Source organism: Cyclopterus lumpus, chromosome 24 (genome assembly GCF_009769545.1).
Source record: "Cyclopterus lumpus isolate fCycLum1 chromosome 24, fCycLum1.pri, whole genome shotgun sequence".
NCBI lineage: Eukaryota > Metazoa > Chordata > Actinopteri > Perciformes > Cyclopteridae > Cyclopterus > Cyclopterus lumpus.
This window is the reverse complement of record NC_046989.1, coordinates 6,397,343-6,421,206: the sequence shown is the minus strand read 5'-3', so window position 1 is coordinate 6,421,206 and position 23,864 is coordinate 6,397,343. Positions and strand designations below refer to the sequence as shown.

At 44.4% G+C, this 23,864-nt stretch overlaps 2 protein-coding genes across 4 annotated transcripts; one reads left to right on the top strand and one right to left on the bottom strand.

Annotated features, from left to right (window-relative positions):
• On the bottom strand, positions 1-10,556 carry LOC117727217 (phosphatidate phosphatase LPIN1-like). Its single transcript, XM_034527367.1, has 20 exons — positions 10,184-10,556; positions 8,213-8,416; positions 7,999-8,094; positions 6,477-6,748; positions 5,968-6,063; positions 5,749-5,872; positions 5,307-5,607; positions 4,746-4,839; positions 4,486-4,670; positions 4,295-4,388; positions 4,082-4,151; positions 3,412-3,504; positions 3,237-3,298; positions 3,001-3,136; positions 2,723-2,871; positions 2,517-2,603; positions 2,185-2,337; positions 1,866-1,980; positions 1,590-1,693; positions 1-1,511 (listed from the first exon to the last, which is right to left on the bottom strand). Exons 2-20 carry the CDS (start codon positions 8,402-8,404, stop codon positions 1,337-1,339), a joined length of 2,598 nt encoding a protein of 865 aa, XP_034383258.1. The 5' UTR covers positions 8,405-8,416; positions 10,184-10,556; the 3' UTR covers positions 1-1,336.
• A 4,192-nt stretch (positions 10,557-14,748) lies between these two features.
• On the top strand, positions 14,749-22,325 carry gpatch2 (G patch domain containing 2). 3 transcript variants are annotated; one of them, XM_034527648.1, is made up of 11 exons: positions 14,749-14,943; positions 15,665-15,908; positions 16,053-16,600; positions 17,009-17,073; positions 17,569-17,766; positions 18,188-18,299; positions 18,868-18,921; positions 19,444-19,483; positions 19,665-19,729; positions 19,976-20,064; positions 21,459-22,325. In XM_034527648.1, exons 1-11 carry the CDS (start codon positions 14,894-14,896, stop codon positions 21,626-21,628), a joined length of 1,635 nt encoding a protein of 544 aa, XP_034383539.1. In that variant the 5' UTR covers positions 14,749-14,893; the 3' UTR covers positions 21,629-22,325. The 3 variants fall into 3 exon arrangements, with proteins under 3 accessions (XP_034383539.1, XP_034383538.1, XP_034383540.1); XM_034527647.1 differs by having other exon boundaries at positions 16,053-16,603; XM_034527649.1 differs by lacking the exon at positions 18,868-18,921 and having other exon boundaries at positions 16,053-16,603.
• Positions 22,326-23,864: the final 1,539 nt, after the last annotated feature.

Genomic DNA, 23,864 nt, shown 5'->3' with positions numbered 1-23,864 from the left:
TATCAAGGCATTTTTTTATTGAATTTGCTTTCATAAATATAACAGTGAACTGGTCGGGGGAAGGAGTGGAGGGAATAAATGAACACATTATTGACTATATTGTTCACAGTTAAGGCAAAGTTAATACGCTTTCAGGCAATTTGAGCTCTTTCATGGAAAGAATCATAAAGCATTATATGCTCTTTCATAAACTATACGCTTACTCAACGTGATGCTATTGTTCGGGTGGTTTACAGTAAAAACACTGATGCATTTGGGAGGTCGCCATGACAGCATTTCCTGCATATGACTGTAAATATGACCTCAGGTTAACTGTGGTGTTATAAAAATTAAAGACTTTTAATGCTGTCGCGTCCTCTCTAAGCTGTCTGATAAGGGGGATGTTACAAGGGAACGGCAGCAGTAAAAGAGCCAATGGGTGACGTATAATATCAGCTACATGTCATATCAGTCAGTATGTAACCAGATGAATTAACAAAATATAGCTCATGGCATGCATGGAAACAAGCATAGATTTTTGAGCTGAGCCACTAACAGTAACTGGATACATTAATTTCAAGAAGGCCATATACACACTCTGTGATTTCAATAGAAAAATAAAAATGTTTCAGCAATTCCAATGGAAACCAACGGTTATTTTGACCATCAAAAATGTTGTGCTTTCTGTTCTTTGTCTCAACAATAAATATTCATTCAAAACCATCTTTACAATGTACACTTTGTCAGAAAAATGTCACGCTGCTTAGACGTCAACGTATTAATTGTGCTGTGTAATACATATTATTTAACATACTATGTAATGAATACTGAGAGAACAATAATAATAATTTACACGTATGTTGCTCTCAAGTAAAATGTGTATATATATATATATATGCAACTCCATGCTGATTGAGGATCTGTAACAGTCTCGACTGAAAAAGTTCAGAGTAAGGAAATAAATTCTCCATCGAGGAAGATGCTCTTCTGAACATAGATATACCGTCTGAGAAACACAGTATGCCACTGTCTGCATAAATAGCTTTAAAAGTCGAGCTACCGAAATAATGTCAACACTCACTCAAAACATAATACATGTGCTAAGCTGCCTAAATAAATTATTATTATTTAGCATATACATACAGATGGTCAAAAGGCCATCTTTTAATAAAAGTGCTCTTACATCCATCTTGTGCGTTTGAAATATTCACAGCAGATTAAGCGACTTAAGTTGCTCTCTGCTGTACCCTCAAAGGGCTCCATCTTCTTCTACAACAACAACAACAAAATACAAATTCTTATCACACACATGTGACCATCACACCTGCCAGTGCTCCACCTGCCTGCCTGCTAGCAGTCAGCTGCTGGGGTGGGGAGTCTGTGGAGGTGTAGTACCCTGATGGTCCACCCGGGGGAGCTGCTGCCTCCAGTAGGTGAAGTGGCTGTAGGTGTCTGAGCAAGGGAAGTCCGAGGATGAGGCTCTCATCTTCAGAGGAAACACGTGGTCCACCACCTCACCCAGGCGGACGTAACTGAGGAGAAGGCCACAATCGGACGTGTTAAATGAGAACCTCCTGGAATGCAGCGCGTGAACTGGATGCGGGACTTACGATGAGATGTTGGTCTTGGCGTGCTCCTGCACCAGCTCGCCTTTCGGGTTTACTGTAAAAATCCGGTTGAGTGGCACTCCTACTTCTTTATAGGAATATACATCCTAAAAAAATATATAAAAGAGCATTCAACTTTGCAAAAGTAACATTCATATTTATGAAAGAATGTACAGCACAAATGGCTTTCATTTTCAATCCCCAAACAATCCAGATGGATTTTACACACCAGTAATAACCTTTAAAGGACGTGGTGTACTTTATGTAACGCGTGCGTACCGTTGGTCGGTTCCCAAACGCTGCATAGAACGGCTGTGTGTTGGGGTAGAAGAGGTTCTTGATATCGTTGAGACACTCCACCTTGAATTTCTCTGGTTTCTTCTCGATCACCTCCCTGTCACACACACACACACACACACACACACACACACACACACACACACACACACACACACGCACACACACACACACACACACACACACACCACAGAGATGTAGCCAAAAATGATAAAGCGGTGTCTCCTGTATCTTGAGTGTTAATTTAGAAACATGTGTGTGTGTGTGTGTGTGTGTGTGTGTGTGTGTGTGTATGAGAGACCTGTGCAGGGCTGAGAAGAGGCTGCTCGGGCTGAGGAGGACGGGGCCCATAGGAAGCATGGTGCCTCTCTCGTTGACCCAGTGGAGGTAACCTCTGGTCATGTCGGCCATGCCGATGGCTCGCGCCGAACAGTACAGGAACTTGTAGCCATTTCTGACAAAGCGAGAACGAGCATGTGCGTTTGATAATGATCGCTCCGTGGCAATAACAACACATGTGTTATTTTCAGAGGTTGTTTTTTTGGTCTATCTGGTGTCAAATATGAACAGAATTTTCAAAGCAATGTGTGCCTTTCTGGTGTTTTGCTTTGATTGAAACTAGTTGGTGCTTACTGGCTGACTTTGTGATAGAGGTGTGCAATGCCCTGGTGGGTCCAGTCTTTCCCCAGAGTGGGCAGGATATGACCCAATGTGTCCGACCTGAAGGCAAACACACATAATTCACATTTAGACACGTGAGCGCAGGCTAATGTGTGTCCTGGACACAACCTATAGATTACACTGCCATTTGGGTCATTTTTCAACTGTATGACACACACCTGGTGATGGTTCCATCTATGTCAGAGATAATGATCTTGTCATCCCAGTTCCAGAGGTAGATGGTGCCCTGGCAGCGACAGGTTCCCTGGTACTGAGTGGTCACACTAAACACAGCATCGTTAGGGCCATCCTGCAGCTTGAGGGACAGCTGTGTGAGAGAGAGAGAGAGAGAGAGAGAGAGAGAGAGAGGGAGGGAGGGAGGGGGGAGAAAGATATATAATATACAGTGGTAAAAAAAAGACTACAATAAGTCGAACCATTCAAAATAAGTCCTCACCAGCTGCTCTGATGTGAGTCGGAGTGTTTTCTTATAAGACACTCCTAGTGTGAGCCCGGGCTCTGACTGGATGGTGGGAGAGCTCTGCATGGCGGCCCTGTGGTCTTCGTCGCTGGAGGACGACTCCTCTTTGTGTCTGCCGCCAGACAGGACGACACGTGTGTTGAAGGATGTAAAGGATGCACCACGGCAGACAAGGCTGTTCTAGCCGTGAATGTGTTTTGAGGGTTCCTCACCTGCTTGACATCTCCCCGGCCTGCTCAGCGTAACCACAGGTCCCACGCTCCGAGACTGAATCCTGCGGAGAGGAGAAACAGCGTGGGTTCGATTTTTTTTTTTTTTTTTTTGCCCGTTCATTTCGTATCGGAATCTCAAAAGAAGCGAGTTATCGGCGAGGTGAGAAGCAATCACCGATTTGCTGCCGCTGTTTCTGCCTCGCCAGGAGAACCACCACCTTCCTCCTTTCTTGGGCATCTTCTCCTTCATGATGTTCTCCACTGCAGCCTGAGGCGGAGCACACACAGCCGCAAAACAAAAACAAAAAACACCACAACACAACACCATAAAAAAACACACTTATACCAAAATAAAGAAACTTAAATCTAAAGCGTGTATGGGTGGGCGGTGAGTGGAGGTTTGATAGAGGACAAAGGAATGAGGAAGGTAGAGAAAGGGAAGGAAACGTGAAGAAGGGGTAACATAATGTGGTCTGTGACGTACAGAGCTGTAGTCCAGCACACCAGTAAGACAACGGAGGAGAAACTCTAAGGCTGAGTGAATGTAACTGAGGCAGAAGGACTAATGGATGGATGCACCGATGTGAGGGGGGGGGAGACAACGTTTAAGGAGAACAGGTTCAGTGGATGTTTGTCGCGATAACAGAACATTTAGGTTGCGAGTTCATATGTTGCACAGTAGGTGTTATGCGACCAAATGCATGTTGGATCGGTAGAAGTATAAGGTGTACAGGGATAGTCATACCGGATGCAGTACCAGCTGCAGTCAACAGGGGGAGTGGTATTTATGTAACGCAACCAACCAACCTAGAGTCTAATATCTGTGCTGTGTATCAGTTTCGTACCTTTGGCAGCGGTTTCTGAAAGGCTTGCATGGCCAGCATAAGGGGAGCCGCAGAGCTCCAATTATAGTATCTGAGGGAGACACAAAATGTATTTTTATCAATTTCATAACCGCATTTTAAAAAAACACATCGTCAGCTAAACGTCTTTGCAGAAATGTGTGACAGTCGAATCTATAAAGCATGCAGGCGATAGTAAACTGTGAAATGTCTTACTTGGAGCCAATCTTCACGACTAAGTTGGGGTCGTCGATGATGGAGGGGTTTTCCGAAAACTGCTGGTAAGAGATGAGCTTCTCGTGGAACTTCTCTGTAAGGAGACGCACATGTTTACGTTACTTTGGTTCAGTGTCTCGTCTCTGCAGCTGACAGCAGGAGCACGAGGCCGTGCCGCGTCCGCGTCTTACCTTTAGTGATCTCCCGGATGTCATTGAGCCCCCCGCACAAAGAGATGCCGATGGACGGCGTGTCGGCCATGTGGTCGCAGTAGCTGTCCACTCCGCTGTCTCCTCCAGAGCTGACCGACTGTGGGGACAGACTGGTGCTGTGGAGGCCCGGGTCCGAGATGCTCCTCACCGCCGCACCGCCGTCACTACGGAGGAGAGGCGTTAAGCTCGGCTACGGCGACGCGTTCCAACTTGAACTGAGCGCACGACGTGTGTCATACCTCTTGGGGAAATAAAGGGCCGCCACCTCAGGCTGGAGCTCTGTGATGTCATCCAGGTAAATTCCATCAGCGCCGAGATGGCGGCTTCTCTTGTCTGCAACAGAGAGACGGCTTGTTTGTGTTTGCTTTTCTCCCTAGTTCATCCACGAGAAAATAATTATTTTACTGCCAATAAGTGAGTTAATAATCATCTCAACACCGTAAAAAAGGCTGTTTCTAAATATTTTTATTTTTCAAAGTTTATGTTCCGCAGTAAAGTGAATTTTATTGCAAAATACATGTCTTTAAAAGATACTATTTCACCACAAAACACAATAAAGCTTGGTTTTCTTCAGGCCATCTTGTTTTTATTTTTTTTGCTCGAGCTCACCCTAACAATGCATGAAATTATATTATATATGTGGTGAAAAAAAAAATCTTGCTTATTTTGAACATCTCAAAGTATTTGGTCAAAATTGGTGAGTTTAACATGATGAACTAATACAGAAAAAGAAAGACGTACAATTGACAGCTAAAAACCTGCAAATGATGTTGTATTGTGCCGTTGACCTTTGACCTTACCTTGTCTCTTGGATGGAGAGTCTGTCTTGCCTGGCGGAGGCGACACTGCCTCCTCCGTGTCAGACGTCATACGGGCTGCTACACCTCCAGCTGTCCTCATGGACTCTGACTCCATCCCCACTGTGCCCTCACCCGAGGTCTCCTCCGGCATCAGCAGCCCGAGCGCTGATATTTCAGAGCAGGGTCCACACTGCTCCGAGGACGACTCGTGCGTTATCACGCGGAAGTGTGTGCTTTCAGACACAGGGATGGACACTGGGCAAACTGGTGGGGGGTCGGGTTTCACTGGGAGGAAGGACGGCTAGAAAAGCAGGGGAGGAGGACGAAATATGAAAACACTGCGAGCCAGACTAACATTAACGTACCAAAAATACTACTGCAAGTGTATTTCGAGCTGTTCTCTGTGTGTGTGTGTGTATGCACAGTGGACTCTTTGGGTTACCTTGGCAGCCTGTGGCAGCTCGCCCCACGCCCACAGCATGGCTGGATTCTGATTGCGTGCGTCTGACGGCTTGGTCAGTAGTTCCGAGTCGCTCTTGGGAGAGGTGGGGCGAGAGTTTCCCGGGCTGAGAGAGGAACAGATGATAAACCAGAGTCACGGAGCTGTCCCTTCTGAATAATAACATGGAGGCCTTATGAGTCATACGAGAGCATGAAGCACCTCTGAATTGGGCTCCAGTCGCCATCTGAACGGGTGTAGATGCCGGTCTGTTTGAAAGAGCCGACTGTTGTCTCGTCTCTTAGGACGTCCCGAGTCCTGAAGCACACACAAAAACAGTATATATGTACACCAGATGTATGTACGGCATGAATCTGCAACATAACGGTGTTTATGATTTTATTCGTGGCCTAATTAAACTTCACACCCACAGAGACCATGCCTGAAAGTGTTGCTCTCTGCACGCACTCACAACACAAGTGTGAGTCTGGACTGTGCGTTTCTTTTTGACTCCCCAGTTGAACTTATGCTCGGCATCAGAGGTAGACTGTTCCCTTTGATAACAAAGCTTAATGATAATATGTTTACACGACATATACAACCATTTTCTGTCTAGTGTGTTTCTCTTCCTCTTTGCTTGCACCCCACATGTACGTCCTCTTTCTTTCCTTATTCCTCTTTCTCCTCCTTTCGCCTCCTTGACCCTTGACCCTCTCCACATTCATGCTCACCTGTTGCTCTCCGCCATTTCGTCCGAGCTGATGTCTATGGTGAACATGTCTTCGTCCTCCGAGTAGTCCCCGCTCTCCTCCCTCCTCACGCTGTCCGCCCGCGCCTTCCTTCTCCTCTTCCTCCTCTTCTTCATCATCGCCGTCCCACCGCCAGTCTCTCCCATGCAGCCCGCAGAGCCCAGGGTCTGTATGGGCGGCCCGGAGCTCTTCCCCATCAGAAGGGGCCCATCCGACAGGATCGGAGAGGTGGCCAGGTAGGAGGGCACCACTTCCTGTGAGAAACAAGATCACATCAGGGGCATCGATGAATCAAACAGCTTTTGAGATGAGATTTAAAACACTCAACATCCACAAGAGTCTTGCCATTAAAAGCATTTTTTTTTCGATTTGAATTTATAAGTCCTGAAACATTTGCGTTCAAATTAATTATTGAGCAACACAAAGAGACATTTATTTGGAGCACGTGCAGAGCAAACAAAAAACGGTGGAAGGACAGAGAGCGGGATTTGTACTACATCCAAAATATCTTCTCTGCCATCCACACTACCAATTTCTGTAAGCAGAAAAAAACATTTGGAACATGCCGCCAGTGTTTTTGCACAGACGCGCAATCGCCGCAAAACTGTTTGCAGCCACTTCTGCTGTGAGGAAAGCCTTTTTCCAGTGTAACCAAACAGCCAATCCAAAACAGGCTCTGTTCCTCAGTTTTGTTTTCCTTCTCGGAAACGAAAATACTTTCCAGGAGACTCTTGTTGCCAGCGCAGGGGAATCTAAATGTTTATGTGTGTGTGCTGACACAAAGAAATAGATAGAGAGAGAGAGAGAGAGGATGAAGGAGGAGAAAAGTGACATACAGCCGTATGATTTGTGGTCTGACAATACTGTCCTCCATGTTTTTCTTCCCTGTGCCAAGACCTTCTCTCTCTTCCAGGCCTGGGAATCTGACACCACTCTGGGGTGGAAATAAATTACCCACTTCCCTCATTGGTGCCGGGGACCCCCCCACCCCCACCCTTGTTTGCGTCTTTCAGGCTGCACACATCGTCACGTGCACATGAGCCGTGCAGCTCCAAATTCTTGGAAAACCCAAAATGCTTTCCAAGAACTCAAAGAAAAAAAAATTAAAAAAAATCTGCTTTCTTTCCATAGGGCTTCATAAACATAACAATATTTCAAGTAAAAGGATTTCTTTTTAGAAAGAGAGGGGTATTTTAATTGTTTTACTAGATCTTTTCAACTTGATCCTGCAGCTTTAAGTACAGTTCAGAAAGCCCGAGATAGTAAATGCTGCTTTCAGCACTCATTCACTCTCCGATGAACAGAGGAATGCTTTCCAGCCAAAAAGGAAAGGAAAAGATTCCTGCATGGCCTCAGGGCCAACTCTGTACGCACAGCACGACCTTGTTCAAACTACTGTACAGTAAGACGGCATGGGAGCAGAACGATAGTTGGTTGTAAACATGGGGGTGTCAGGAAGGGGGGGGGGCACTCATTGCTCAGACACAATTACATTCACGCAGACCTGATCATTTTCCGTTTCTTGCACAAAGAATGCTTCTCCGTTGTCCCCGAGCTTCATATGTAGATCCACGGGCTCTCCGTTGATCTCCATGTCCACCTTGAGCAGCAGGAAAAGGGGCAAAATAGGCGGGGAGGGGTTAAAAAGCGGGAACGGATGAAAAAAACGAGACTTTGAGCCTCTGGAAGGCTAAACGCGGCTCTCGATGTGCCCTTACCACTTTCTCTCGGGACCGGAGGACTCCCATCTTGCCGAAGCGAACGTGGAAAGGCGAACACTGCAGAGATCCATCGGGCTGTCTCACCACGATGACGTCAATGCAGCCAGAAAGGGTGGCGGGATTGAGGCCTCGGTACAGCTCTTTGACCTGGACGAACACCTGCCCTGCCAACTGGCCCACGTAGTTCATGGTCTGACGGGTCTGTAGGAGGGGGGGGGGGGGAAAGAGATTATTTAGTGTTAAAGCTATCAACTACATCCATATGAAAATGTCTAAATGTGCTACTTCATAGTGGTGATCACAAAGTGCAGTCTGTCAGTCAAACCAGTGATGGCGCACGACTCTCCCTCAGGGGGTGAAGTTATTCCAATACACTGATTTGAAGATTTTTAAGCTGCGCTAAGACCGGTCTCGCTATGGAAAGAGGACATGGAGACGTGTTCCTGTTCAGTAGTCGTTGGATTACATGCTGCAGAAAAGAACATGATGCCACTTTGACCTTCCCCAGTCCGATAAGTCTGGAAATCCTACCCGACTGTTTTCCATTCAGCCACCAACGGAGGTCAAAGGACAGAAAACAAGTCAGATCGCTCTGCACTCAGACTAGCGGAGGTGATGTCACAGCCTTCCTCTGTATTCATTGGCTGAGCACAGAACTACAGCTGAGCACGTCGACAATGCAAATAGTATTTCCGAAGGTAAAGAATACTGTGACGCATTCGTCGGAGTATGTCGATTGTTTGTCTTTGCAGACAGGCTACAGAGCTTGCACAGTCAGTCACACACTGTACATTACTGTCCCTGGATGGATGATCGCCACACAGTAACAAAGAGAGGAAGATCACACCAATGGTCACACGTGATGAATCCCATGTGTGGCGGTCAAGACTCCTTGGGGTTTGCAGCTGTCTGATAACAGACAAGGGGGGGGGGGGGGGGTCTGACCTTGACTCAGTTGGCAGTGGGCCCCCAAAGGGATTGCAGCAACAGGGAAGATCTGGAACAATGCCAACGCAGCTCCACCTTTGAGCATGTGACCGTGGAGGACGAGGGCTCCTCGCAAGAGAACATGGGGGCCCTAATTTTAGAGCAGCCGGTGAATCCGAGGTGCCATAACTATATCAGAGTCTTCAAATACTCCTTTGCAGACGACCTTAAAACCATCTTTAATTATTAATTTCACCTTTCACTGAGGCGTTGAGTTACAGCGCCGCTGGCAAATCCCTGCTGATTTTTAAAGCATGGGGACTTTTTCTGTGAACACTGCTTCATGTGCATGAGCTTCGTCCAAAAATAGATGTTCTTGCGTTACAGATGAAACAGAAAGAGGAAAAGCATCTCAAAGCACTTGACAGCACTTCTTGGTTTCAAAACCGAGCGGATGAAGACTTATCTGAGCCTTTTGCGAAATCCTCATTTTTTTTCCATTAAAGCCAATGACTTGTGTTGAACTGTAGTATGATCACGAGTTGAATTGGTTTGCAAGCTGCAGTTATGAATCTTCCCTTTTGCAGACTAGAATCTGGCTGAGCCACTCTGCGGACAATGTGCTGCTTCAAGTGAAGACACACTTTCATGTTCACCAAATGTCATTAGTCCCACGTTACCACACACACACACACACACACACACACACACACACACACACACACGTAACCCATAAGCCTCACAGGATAACTTTGCTCCACCTAAACTCTTGAAGAAAGCAAGTGGAAGGTGTACGTGATGAATTATGAGTTTAATTAAGAACACTTATACACGTGCCTCACACCTATCAGCTGCACCCATTTAAAGACATTTTAAAAACAAATCCCAATACGTGTATAGCTGACTCATAATAACGTCCCGTGTTAGTAACGCATGATAACTGATGAGTGGGCCGATATAAAGCAGTATTGATCGTGACAGAATCTGAATTATCAGACATGCAGGTGCAGTCAAACACACTAATAAAAACCCGCATCATACCTTCTGTGCTGGCAGCCGTTAAAACACACACACGGAGACGTTTCCACAGCGGTGAATGACAGCTCAACAACCCATGAGAGAAGAGCCTTTTTGCGGACTGAGGCGATGCGTGCGTGTTAGAGTAAACCTTGACTAGTTAAAGCGACAACAAAAACAACACACAAAAAACGGACTATTTAAGTCATTGCGATACTAAGTTCCCCCTCTGACCGCCTCTGGTTCACTCGCTCCGTCTGTCTCAGCGAGCCCGGTCGGCGGGATGACATCATCTCCATCGGAACCCGCCCGCGGACCAATCAGCGCCGAGCTGTTGAGTTGCCAAACGCATCGTTTTTCAGCTGCCACAGTGGCAACACGCGAGTCTCCTCGCCCTCGCGCGCGTGTGGCAACACATGTTGGGCTCGTCGCGTGGGAAAAAAAACAAAGGGGGGGGGGGGCAGTTTACGTGACCGGGAGACACGACGCATTACGCACCGACTAACGCACGTGTGCTTTTTACGTTTGTTTGTTTTGTTGTTGTTGTTTTTTTTTTTGTTCATGTGAGAACGGGACACGGACGCGTTACATTGTAGCGCAACCTCGCCACGCGGTGACGTCTCCGGTTACAGAGTGGGTCCGGCATAGAGAGGACCCCGCAAGGAGCAGCAGTAGTCAGCTCCGGTTCACGACAGGAAGGAGCGGCGGGCTACGTCAGCGTTTGAAGCCTCGAGCAGTGAGGTGATCTCTCCGGCCAATCACAGGCCCGTGTGACAGCACATGCGATGGAGCGGGTCTAGACTGAGACCCTTTGAAGTAAGCTGTGTGTGTCGGCAGGATGTGGTTGACTGTTGGTGTCACACACACACACAGAACCAGACTGACAGAGAGTCAGTTAGAGACACTATAAACACTTTACATGTTTATAATGAAGAGCTAGACTCACCCTATCGAACAGATTAGAATAAACTCTATGGTACACATACTTTATCTCTCTGTGTGTGTGTGTGTGTGTGTGTGTGTGCGTGTACAAACTTCTGACAGCAAAATAAAGCTCAAATATTTAATAGGCTATATTCTACAACAGCCTCACATGTCACTCTTCTGTAACAAGAGCCAGATATATGTGTGCGTGCGTGTGCATGTGTGTGTGTGTGTGTGTGTGTGTGTGTGTGATCACAGTGCACAGCAACTAATTGATGTACCATACTATTTTTCTGGCTCGACCATAGAAGGAAGAACGCACGTCCCTGTGAGGGGGGGTTCCACCCCAGTCCGCTGAACCCTTCGTGCCTTGTGAACGTTTTGAAAGGTTCCTGCCGCCATGCCAGTTGTCACTGTTATGAAATCATGGAGCTGCCTTGAGTGGCGAGCTGTGGGTGTCACAATGTCACACTGTACAATGTCATAACTGCGGTTCCGTCCTGCATTGCTCTGGCTGGTTGCGCGTGTGTGTTTTGTGGTTTACAACCTCGCACGTTCTGCATGTTCTGCATTTCCTGCATGTTCTTTAGTTTCAGGACCAGTTTGTTGCCTGAGAACGTTGTCTCGCCAGACTGTGCACCAACCTGCAACCCATCTGACATTAAGCAGTTTAATGACTGGATAGGTCGGTGGCTTCTTTTACTGCATCATAAGTTATGTAAAATGAACTATCATGTATAGTTCACACTTTCTTTTGTCAATAAACCATATTTAAACTGAGGCATTTTCCTGTGACCATGTTTCTCATATTTGTAAGGAAGCAGCTGCTCCTCTGTGCCGGTATACCGTTCAGTTTCATTCATCACAGCACAAAGCCACTTGTACTGTAACTAACTGACCCTTTGGTCACCCCCTGAATGCACCATGAGCATCTTTAGCACATTATTGCAACTCCTAAATGTGTAACCCTAAAACAACACACAAACTCCTTGGACTTCATGTCTCCGTCCTGATTCCAAAGTAAACATAGTAATAACCCTGTAATAACTACAGGCGTGAGACATACTGTTATAGCCCATTCTGACTCTGCTGCACATACAGACAGCAGTCAGAGCCGGTGAGATTCTACGAGGACATACGAGCCTCGCAGCTGCCCGGGGAAATGTTTCTCAGAACGAGTTGCTCTGCCGGGAGGAGCTGAGCTCAGCGGATTCACTCTGGACCACAAACAGCAGACGATGGCCATTTCATGTAGTGCTGTGACTGGTGTCAAGCTACGGCAAAGCAAGCTGACACATGGCGCTGTATCTAAACCACTCAGAAACATTCATCAACAGAGCTTTGATTCCCCTCAAATATCTTAACTTTTTTTTTTTTTTTAAATGAAGATGGACCCTAACCACTAGGTTGACATTATTTAAGCATTGCACCAAATCCTTCACCCTCTCTGCTCGGAGGAGTGTATCGGCTGCTGTGGTCTCACACTCCAATCCCAATTTTGGATTTACGGATATGTCACTATGAGCTGACTGCTTCCTATAAATCCATCAATCCCACTGTAGCAGAGCAGCCATTTGTTGGCTCTTCATCTGCCAACATTTTTTTAAAAGTGACTTTTAAGGGGGTTGTTTTTAAACTGTAGGAGAGAGAAAACATCAGCTTATTGGCACACACCAGCCAAGAACTTTAAAATCTTGTTTTTTATTTGTGTAGCCCAATGTCTAGCTGTACAATCTGCACAGCATAAGACATCCTCTGTCCTTTGACCCTCGCATCCGATGAGGTAAACCTCAGGGAGAGCAACTGAGGAGTGCAAACGATAGCGTGCGTACAAAAGGAACAACATAATAAAGACAGAAATGTGTGACAGAAATCAACAACAAGTAAGTACACAAGTTCATTGCCCAATCTTTTGACACACTTGTTTGATATAGCGAGGCCTCTGATTGGCTCATCTGGAACTGTAAACTTCTGAAACATTGATTAAAAGGGGGGTTTGTCCTTAATGACAGATATTATGAGTGCAGAACAACCTCTTGGGGCAAAACGTTGTTGACTTCTAGCTGAAGACTGTGAGAGAAGCACATGAGATTAACTCTTTTTTTATTCATGTAAGATTTAAAAATTGGGGTATTTTACAAAAAGAAATATAAGAAATCCCAAAAAAAAAGAAATCCAAAAACTGTCTCTGTCTCTGCTGTCCTAAGAACCAGCTCCAGGACCCGCTATACTTTTATATTTAGTTTTGAATGCACAGTTTTTAAAAAATATAAATACAAACTATCTGTCACTTACAGTATGAATCCGATATATTTAGTAATCCTCCATGCACATACTGCACACCATCATTCTTTTATTTATATATATATATATATATATATATATATATATATATATATATATATATATATATATATATGCATAGATTTTCTCTCTGTGCATTTCTTTCCATTTATGCATTTCTAAGTGTATTCCTTCACCTTCTCAATCCATTGATTGTGTGCATCACGATGTACACTCTTTCACCCCAAAATTCTTGCTTTGGTTCCACACATGCAGATGATTTTACACACTACTTTACCCAGCTCCATGTGGTGTCATAACGGTCAACAGCTTCATCAAACTCTTCATCATCCTCTGCTGATGTCATGATTCCATCGTGTATTTGATCCCAGCCGCAGGTTTCTAATCTTTGCTCCCTCTAAGCAGATGTGTATGTATTAAAAAAAACTCCACAGGTTCAGTCCCGTCTAGAACTTGCGTCTTCTCTCTGTGAGCATGTCAAGTGTCTGACTGCAAGTGAGCCGCGTCTTACTAAATGTACCTGGGCCCCCTGGTCGGAAACCTGAGACTGTCCTGGAGTAGTCATCGTCCACCAGACCCTCTGACTTCTAAGGCATTTGAGGAGGAGGGGGGACACCTGTTAGGATTATTGATCAGAATGTTGGTCTAAGAGGACTTTGTATATACACTTGATCACACAGTTAGATGACAACTTGCCAAGGCTGGCATGGAGCCACCCCCTTCCAATGCATGCCGGACAGTTTTTTCCAGGTGTAACAATTCTCATTAGTTAACACAGCGTGTGTGACGCCTTTTGCTGACGTTCAGAAAAGATCAGGACACCTGTCGCATGGGATGAAGTCCAAGTCTCCCCGGTGACCAGGAAATCGTTCAGTGACCACTGTAATTAATATGCCCCTGATGCCAGCGATGCGTTTTAACTGTTGACCTTTGGTATATATTTGATAGGCCAGCTGGGCACTTCAATAGAAAAATCGACATCGCCCTCTAGTGGGCAAAATGTAAACATGTGCAGATTGTGTGTTGCATTCCCTTGCTACATTTAAAATCCGATTTATAAAGATATACTTTGGTTGTTAGACTTAATGTGTCTCTAATTTAACTACATTTCGTTCGGTTACAATTATATTACTTTTCTTTAAGGTCAGGTTGAATTTTGTTCATTAATTAATCAAAATAATAACAAAAAGAACCTCAAGATCCATGTTATAGCTTTCCTGTAACTTCAGACTAGACTATATGAAATGTACGTAAGCTAGGTATTATAGTTATTTATTATGTATCTATGCAGCTGTGCTCATGCTCTCGTGTCACAATGCTAGGGTCAAATTTCCCGCAGCACCTGAAAGCAGCATAATACCTCCGGCTGCGTTCACTGTCCTCCTGTCGCTTATTGATCCTGCTAGCTAATCGCCCTCTCTTGTGTCAGGATGGTGGCCGTGTTGTGTGACGCCACACGTTTGTCCGTAGTTTCTGGTTAAAGGTATTTGGCATTCGGGGGCTTTAATGTTCCGTGCAGCTAATCTAAAAACCATCGGCAAAGCGGGAACCGGCTGGTAGGTGGTCTTTGAACTCACTGAGACGTAACGTTCACATATTGTTCACGTCCACTCTCGTGTTAGTTGGCGAGCTAAAGCTAGCTATGCTAACAGCTAGCTAGCTAGCAAAGCTAAAACATCGGGGTTTCTCCTTTTGTTTATTTCCCCGATGACAGTCGTTAAAGCTACGTATCTTGGTTGTTGGTCGAGTAGTGGTTTTCTTTTGTGATAGTTAGTTAGTTAACTTAAGCTAGCTAGCGAGAAGACGTTAGCTAGCTTGTGAAGCTATTGACGAGCCTCAAGAAGAGTAACGTCAATGTTGGTGTTAAAGGATGCAGACGACATTAAATCTCTTTAATTCCTAAATCAGTCCTCTGAAGATTTATAAACGTAAGTAATAAGGATTTTTCCGTCCAACTTAACATATAATGTGTAAAAGGAGAATAGTTAGCTCTCTGGCTAACTTGAAAATTGCAGTTGCTCGTCTCTTAATGGCAACTAACCATTCTCAACTGCCGACGTTAAGCTAATTAACGTCACGGCACACGGGTTTAGGAAAATTGTAACTGTAGCTTTCCAATTACTATCTGCAAATCATTCCTATACATACATATACACACACACACACACACACAGACACGTACTTTCTAACGGCCTGCAATGCCCATATGAATACAACAATCCCAAGTTGCAATCCTCAATGTGTAAAACAGAATCCTCTCTTTTTCCTCCACTTCAGGCACTTCTGCCGGACGATGGACGAGCTGGTCCACGACCTGGTGTCCGCGCTGGAGGAGAGCTCCGAGCAAGCCGCTCGTGGTGGGTTTGGTGATGGGGGAGACCACGCGCTGGCCGTGGGCTGTCTGCTGAAGAGGCAGTCTCGGAAGCGGAGGGGCAGAAAACGACGCTCGGACAACCCGCACCCGCCTTGGGAGACAGGCCATCTCAGTGAGGGCTCAGAGTCCAGCGTGGAGGAACACAAGGTAGATTGTGGACAACAGTTTAGGACACAGACAGTCGTTTGCCCAAAAATCTAATCTAATATAGCTTTTGATCTTAAACGTCTTCACGTTTCTAAATATAGCACCAGAATCACGGTATGATATTTACTATGATGTTTGTTGCAGGACTACCGTGCCAGCACAGGGGGTGTCTCTGCTGCCAACAGCCATGCCCGTGACAACAGCGACTCAGATGAGCAACTTGGCCCCAAACGGCGCACCGTTCTAACAGCTGACACTGGACGAGGCAAGCGGCCGATTTGGCCGGAGGACTTGGGTGTCCTGGGGTCCGCAGAGGGAACACGCAGCCTTAGACGGAGACGTAAGGTCAAGCGCATGGCTGTGGACCCACCTGCTGAATCAGAACCCCCCTCCTGTACCATGCTAGGGCCACCACCTGTTCCCAAAGCCCGTGCTGGTGCCAGGCAGCATAGACTGGGCCCTAGTGATGTTAGGGGTGCAATGGAAGTCTGTGGGGGTGGACTGATGGGGCCAGGGGGAGGGAAGAACAGGGTGAAGAAGAGGAAACTGGCTCCCTACAGGCTGGGAATGGAGGCTGCAGATGAAGGGGTGGTGGTGGAGAGTGAGGACCCCATTTCTTCTCCAACGGACGGGTCAAAGGACAAGATGGAGTTGGAGGAGCAGAAGGGTTCAGATGAGGACATGAGTGACAGGTGGTTAGTGTTTTGACTTTAGTATTTTTCATACTCCATGTTTCCAGAAGTTGCAACTCCTTTCGCTGCTTCTGTATACTTTTATATATATGAGTGCATGTGACACAACAGGTGAGGAAGAACTGCTGGGTATCGCATATCCAAACTGTTTAGTTAAATATAAACACACGTAAATAAATGTGTGTTGAATTGAATATCAATAACCGTAAAATACCAACATGTGGCATATCATTTTTGGTCAGTTTAACATCTTGTTCACTTAGTGATCAGATACTTTCTGTCTTGCATCAAAATTTGACCTATTCTATGCAACATTTGTTGTGTTTAGACAACATACCATTTCAGAAATCTTTGCTTCTGTTAATTGGAAAAAGGGTTTGCATTTCCATCTTCCGCTTTCTTTTTCAGTGAGACCAGCAGTGTCAGTAACAGCAGTGACGGAGGCCTCTACACCAATGACGAGGGAAGGCAAGGTAAATACTCATATGTTAATATTATTGTTTAAACTCAAAAGAAAGTGTACATAGACAGTAGGTATACATGATGTTTGTGTGTGTGTATTTCACCAATATTTCCTACATTTGATGACGCATGCAACCAAAACAATAACTTCTAAAGATACAATATTTGTGTACGTCTCCTGTCTTGGCCTCATGATTATTATGCCACCAGAAAAGTCTTTGGCTCGGTCTTGCAATACACTTTTATGTGGCTACATTTTCAATATATGTCAGCTGTTTTAAATGCCTATATGCACCCTGCAGATTACTTAACTTTTTTAGATGAGACTGAACACTAGTACTAGCAAGCTTTCAGAATTTCCAACCTTTTTTTTAATGCCATATCAGGTTTTTTAAATTTTTTTCTAAAGGTGTAGCCTCAGTAGAGCCTCCTTTATCAGCACAGGACAGCTTTCCAAATAACTCCTGTGAAGTGAAACAACGGTGCCGTTTTCATCTCTCCTCCAGCTGATGACGAGCAGAGCGACTGGTTCTATGAGGGTGAGCCAGGCTCCGCTTCGGGATCCGGAGGTGCGAGTGGGATCGCAGGAGTGATTCCTTGGTGGGAGAGGGAGACGGGCTCAGAGGAGCTGGACCTAGCGGACCCCGTCTTCAACAGCATCCTCACTGGATCCTTCCCCCTCATGAGCCATGGAGCACATCGAGGTAGGCTGGAAAGATACAGACGATATGGTTTAAAACAGCACTGATTTTATTAAACTTTTCTTTAAAAAAATTAGAACTCTGGAGGAGTGTATATGGTTAAATGAGGCACATTTGCATACATTTTACAATGTACTAGTTGTTGCAGTCTCACTCATGACCAGACGGGGCCAAACACTAATCAATGTTTAGCAGTAGGCTATAAAGTGTTGTATATTATACCTGTGACTTCAGCAAGCAGTACTAAATAGAAAAAACCTGATTTAGAAATGCAAATAATACATACCTGATAATTATTTAACATAAATCCCAGTACCTTTCAGAATACGGTTCATCCTTAGTGGCCAACTCACTGTTTACCAGGCCTCATTTAATAATCATGTCCTCAGGTAAATAGGTGACGACCCAGTACTCTGTTTGTCAGGGTTCCAGGCCCGGCTGAGTCGTCTCCATGGAAACCCTCAGGTATCTCAGGCAGGCAGCTCCAGCCAAGGCTTCAACGACAGACTGGGCAGACAAACCCAGGACTCTCATGAGTGAGTCCCCATTTCTTTCAAAATTCACATTAATTCAAATTTCTTTTTTTTTATATATTTTGTCAGTGTCTTTTCTTGTTCATACTTTAATGCCGCTTGCCTTGTAAGAGCCGCGGGCGGAGGCACTATGTTTTCAAGTGGTGCGCCCATACGGAGTGGTGGTGTCACAGGAGGAGATCCTTCAGTGCAACACGTTTTACAGACTTGTATATAGAGTTAGTACCAGATAGTAGACATAATCACAAATAAGCGAAACAACCAACTTACTTGTTGTTTTCTTGATTTATTAATCTATTCACATTTAAAACTTGTCTTGATTTAGATTGGTCAAGGTCACTGTGACCTCACATCTGTCTCGTGCTCTTTAACGTGATATTTCACGAACATCTAGATCGACTTTCTTCCCCAATTTGCCCCCCCCCCTTCCACCTGGACTCAACAATTGTACTGATTTATAATTTGGTGGTCAAAGGTCACTGTTACCTCAATAATTCATATGCTAATTATGACACTTTCGTACAGATGTCTAATAGGATGGCTAATGATGAATTGATGATGTTTTGGACAGACATGGATGTAACTGCAACATGACTGGTTGTCAGAGGCATACAACTGCGTGGCGGTAATTCTAGTTTCTTTTTAATCTGCTCTTATGATTGTAGCACTTTTCAGTTGCATTTGATTTCATGAAAGGTGATGTACAAATGAAGTGTTTGAGAGTTAAGAAAAGTAGCAAACTGTGAGCCACACCTTACCTCTAGAATCAATTCAGATTGAATTGTTATGTAAAACTAATTTTGTTTGCATAGTTTGTAGACGGCCGAGCATGCAATAAAAAAAAGAAAGACTTAAATTAGTATTGAGACAATATAAAAGTAAACTGGAACACCGATATTAATTTCATATTACCGGTTCCCCATTTGTACCTAGTTAATTTAAAGTATTTAACGGCAACTAAGTTCCTGCAGTTAAAATGCAAGTACGGTCTCCAAGTTAAAGTCTAAAAAGGTAAAAGTTTCTGTGATGGACGACAGTTCACCCACAGCAAGACATGGTGATTTAATAGCAGTTTGGTTTCTGTCTCTGGAACGCTGCCATGGTGGGAATTTGAGGGCCTTATTATATACTATTATATCTCCAACAGGCCTTGGTTTAGCTCGGGCTCGAGGAGAGAGCACGGACAGGTGAGCCATGTTTCTTTACCAATGTATTCCCTCTCAAATGCAAAGTAAAAATGTTGATCTAATACAAGGGCCTTATGTGGCTGGTGTTTTAAGACAGACGTGTTGTTTTATTCCAAATAATTATTGCAAAGTGCTTAAGCACTAACTCAAGTTTTTCCTCTTTTTTTTTTTTCCACTTCAGTTGCATTGGGACCCACGGTCAGACCGAGGGCATCGAAGAAGCTGCTCAGTGAAAACAGCGAGCCGGTGAGAACGACAGTTTAACTTTTAAACGCCAGTGATTTATGACCAAAACTCGGACTAATTCAATTTAGTACCTGTTTTTGTTTCTGCCGCGGTCTCATCGACCCAACTCCCTACTGGTTTCTCCTCGTTTACTGCTGTTTTATTTTCTTTTTTTTTTCAAAATAAAAAATAAAGCTACTTTCCACAGTGTTGTTTGAGCTCAAACTAACGCTCCCATATTTTTATCACGCTTGTCTGGTTTTGCAGACAAACCAGCGGGCACCTCGGCTCTCTGTGTACCGGGGATGTCAAGCGGAGGCGAAAAGCAGCCCCCCTCGGCTCCGCCGCCCCCTCAGGTATTGGATGCAAACACCGCTACACCCAACACACCATCTGGTCCTTTTTACCTACTGCCCCTTTTATTGTATTTTTGGCTCTCGCTTTCTCGCCTCTTTCCCTCCCCCTCCTTGGTCGAGCCTCAGTGTGTTCACCAGCCTGCTTTCATCATTGCCTTCTGTCTCGCACACACACACTGGTGCAAACAATTAGGCTTTCGCTACGCATTTAAAAAAAAAGAAGAAAAAAGAATGAATCGAGAGAGCTGAGTCCTTCATCTTTCATATTGCTCCCTCTCTCCGCCTCTCATTATTCAACCTTAGCTTGAGCTTAATTTGGACAAGAGTCAGCCGGCTAGTCATGCTTTTAGAGCCGAGGCTCTGGATTAGCTCTTAGCCAGTAACACTTGTGAATCACCCCCCTCCCCCAAACCACTCTCTTTACCTCTGGGCCAGTTGACGCTTTTGTAGGAGGAAGGACAACGCTGCAAAGCCTTTTACTGTTAGGTCAAAGTCACATCTTGAGAATTTGGCTTGAATCCACTGGGGGGGGCCTCAACGGTCATGCGTGTAAATGAGCGTGCGGCTTCGCATCCATCGCTGGGCCATGAACTTCCAGAAAGAACGATGCTGGAAAGACCGTTTTGAGACAAGTGAGAACTTAGTTTCTCTCACCGGATGTTTCTGCTTCAGGACTGGAAAAGTTGACAGAATTGAAAAAATGTAATAAAACAACCAACTCACCTGTTATTTTTCATATTGATTTAAACTATTCACATTAGAAACCTGCCCATCACAAGTTCCTAGAGCCAAAGGGGATGTTTCTAACGCAGTCAAAGGCCATTTATAATGACGTAAAAGGACCAAATTGCGCGCCTGGAACTATATTTTAGATGCGTACATGTTTTTGGATTGTCCTTTTTTTAAAAATTTGGAACAAACATCCGCTTGGAGTCGAGGATGAACTGATTAGAATTTGGCGGTTAAAGGTCAAGGTCACGGTGACCTCACATCCATCCCATTCTTCTGTACGTGCTATTTCGGGAACGCCTCGAGGACATTTCACAAGCTCGGGCACGGACATTCACTTGGACTCAAGGATGAACTGATTAGATTTTAGTGATCAAAGCTCAAGGTCACGGCGACCTCACATCCGTCCCATCTTCATGAACACGATATCTCAGGAATGCCTGAAGGGATTTCTATTCAAATTTGACACAAACGTCCACGCGGACTCAAGGATGAACGGATTGGAATTTGGTGGCCAAAGGTCACGCTGACTTCACAAAACTTGTATATGCATAATGTCTAATGGGGTAAAAATAATGAGGTGATTGCTTTTGTGAACTGCAACTTGACTGGTAGAGGGAGGCAAATATTTATATTTTTTTCTGACCTGTGACCTCTCGTTTCAGGAGTGGTCGGGGAGAGTGCGTCTCCGATCCCCGACTCAAACATGGGGAGTCGGATGTTACAGAGCATGGGCTGGAGCCCGGGGATGGGCCTGGGTCCAGAGGGCCGGGGCATCACCGAGCCCATCCGTGCCACGCAGAGACCCAAAGGCACAGGATTAGGTTTCAACTGAACACCCTGGTGTCTGGATCCTGAACCTGATGCAGGCCCGGGACAAGATGCCCAAAGACCTACAAGGAGTGAAGGAGATGAACTGCTGCTCGGGGCGATGAACGATAACACAAAAATAATAATCCAGGCATGTGAGTCATAAGAAGGGAAGGAATGAGGTTTTACCTAGCAACAGTCTGTGATGAAAGAGAAACTTTCCCATATTGGGGAAACTGCAAGAAGCCCGGGATGTCCACACAGCAACAGAGGGAGAGACAGCGTGACATGTGGAAGTGCATGAAGCGGAGCTGGAGAAAAGACTTTGCAAACATGTCTTCTCAAGAAACTCCATGTTGGAGAAAATGAATGACATTGATGCCTCCATAGTTAGTTATACTGAGCCAAGGATGTTTTCAGTCAACGATATTGGTTAGTGAATTCATGAGAAATGGTTTTGTTCAATATTGCACAATCATTTTGGAATCGAAGACTATTTGAGCAGGTCATACCTCAAGATATATTTTAGGTTTCTTTTTAAGGTAATGAAGTAAGGGTACACTGAATGCATGTGTGTCGAATATCTGGATCCCCCCCCATACACCCCCCATCCTTTATTATATTGTTCATTTAATGGAAAATGTCATATCAGAATGTTTTTTTTTGTGTTTTTTAGTTTTTTAATCTATCCAAAAACTATATTAAATCAAACTCACAATTTCGCCTACATTGGTGCACCACTATGTATGCATGTACAGCTGTGGATGCTGCCGATTCTGCTGATGTTTACCAAGAAAACACACGTTGGGTCAAGTCTTACCAACTTTTGACTTGTTTGTTTATGTATTGTATCCTGACGTATGCTTATGCTGCAGTATTTAGCCTGCCATAGATAGCCATGCTCAATGGCTATATTATTGTCTGGTTACAAGCACTCAGTTTTTCAATTTCCTGTGAGAGAGAATTATTAAGTTTAGCTCTTTTCAATGTCTTCAGAAGTTAAAAGAATGATGTGTATATATATATATATATATATATATATATATATATATATATATATATATATATATGTCCTAACAAGCTTTTGTTTCACTTGATATCACTGATGGCCAGCATAGGCTGTGCTAATCAGATGGAAGTGAAGCCACCTGTGGCCGGCAGGTCCTTTAACTGAAAACAATCGAAGAAGTGCTACTTTAATTACATTTTATAAATTACTTTTAGACCCACTGTTTCTTGTGTTTGTTTAGGCTGTTGGGTAAAGTAGTTTACTTTCAGCCATAGTTTTCCACACAAATTATTTTAAGTGCAGGTAGAGAGTTTAATGTCTAGAAAAACAAATAATAAAATTATGAATTTATAAATGTGAAGGAAGTTGTACTGTAACAATATTTTCCTCTTCTCTGCTCTTGTGCCCATCGAGCACCAATTGGTTGTTATTGACCCAACTTGACCGTTTTAGAGAAGTGTGTGATGTCTGAAAGTATTAAACTGCCTGAATAAGTTGTCCGATGAGGCCGATCTCGCCTCTTCAGTTCATCAGGTGGTTTACGCCAACGGCTAATTTTATAATCTATTTTCACTAGAGCCTGAACCATGCTAGAATTTAGAAAGGAATATTAATATCCATTAAAAAAAAGATAGTTACACACTATATACTCATGTGTACATATACATTTTATTTGATAAGCAAATAACTTTCTGAAGTGAGGTTTAGGAAACAAAGTACTTTTGGTTTGAACAAATGTGGTTTGTGTTTAAACACTATGGCTACAACGTAACAATATAGCATAACTGTAACTAGCTTATTTAACAGAAACAGGAACAGTGGTCTCCTGGGTGAACGTCTTTGTTTAGCCCACCAAACCTAAATGGACTTTCTCATTTATTATGCCACGTAACTTTGTTATGTCATTGTTCTACGAGTTATACCATGCCATTGTTCTACGTCACTTTCTCAGACCGTTTGCAAATATTCAACCATATCTTTTCCGTGGTTTGCAGAAACAATATATCGACGTTGATTCCTGGATGCCTGATAAATAAATGACAACGGGGAGTTGGGTAACGGATCTGTTTCTTGGCCAGGGGCGGTGACTCGTTGGAGTCTGCACTGGTTGCCTGGCAACCTTATAGTGACAGAGACTCCAGTAAAGAAATACACCTGTTAAAAGCCAATTATATCGGCCATGCCAATATTTTGGATGTGTCCACATTTTGGCCCGGGACTTTAGTTAGTGTTGTAAACGCAAACTAGGAGA

What these genes read in the sequence shown, in the direction of transcription:
- LOC117727217 (XM_034527367.1), bottom strand. Translation starts at nt 8,404, where the DNA reads ATGAACTACGTGGGCCAGTTGGCAGGGCAGGTGTTCGTCCAGGTCAAA. An exon ending in GAAACAGCGGCAGCAAATCG is followed by an intron (nt 3,299 to 3,411) that starts GTGATTGCTTCT and finishes TCCTCTCCGCAG; the next exon opens with GATTCAGTCTCGGAGCGTGG. An exon ending in CTCTATCACAAAGTCAGCCA is followed by an intron (nt 2,338 to 2,516) that starts GTAAGCACCAAC and finishes TCGCTTTGTCAG; the next exon opens with AAATGGCTACAAGTTCCTGT.
- gpatch2 (XM_034527647.1), top strand. Translation starts at nt 14,894, where the DNA reads ATGTTCCGTGCAGCTAATCTAAAAACCATCGGCAAAGCGGGAACCGGC. An exon ending in GAGGACATGAGTGACAGGTG is followed by an intron (nt 16,604 to 17,008) that starts GTTAGTGTTTTG and finishes TTTCTTTTTCAG; the next exon opens with TGAGACCAGCAGTGTCAGTA. An exon ending in CGGCTCCGCCGCCCCCTCAG is followed by an intron (nt 20,065 to 21,458) that starts GTATTGGATGCA and finishes CTCTCGTTTCAG; the next exon opens with GAGTGGTCGGGGAGAGTGCG.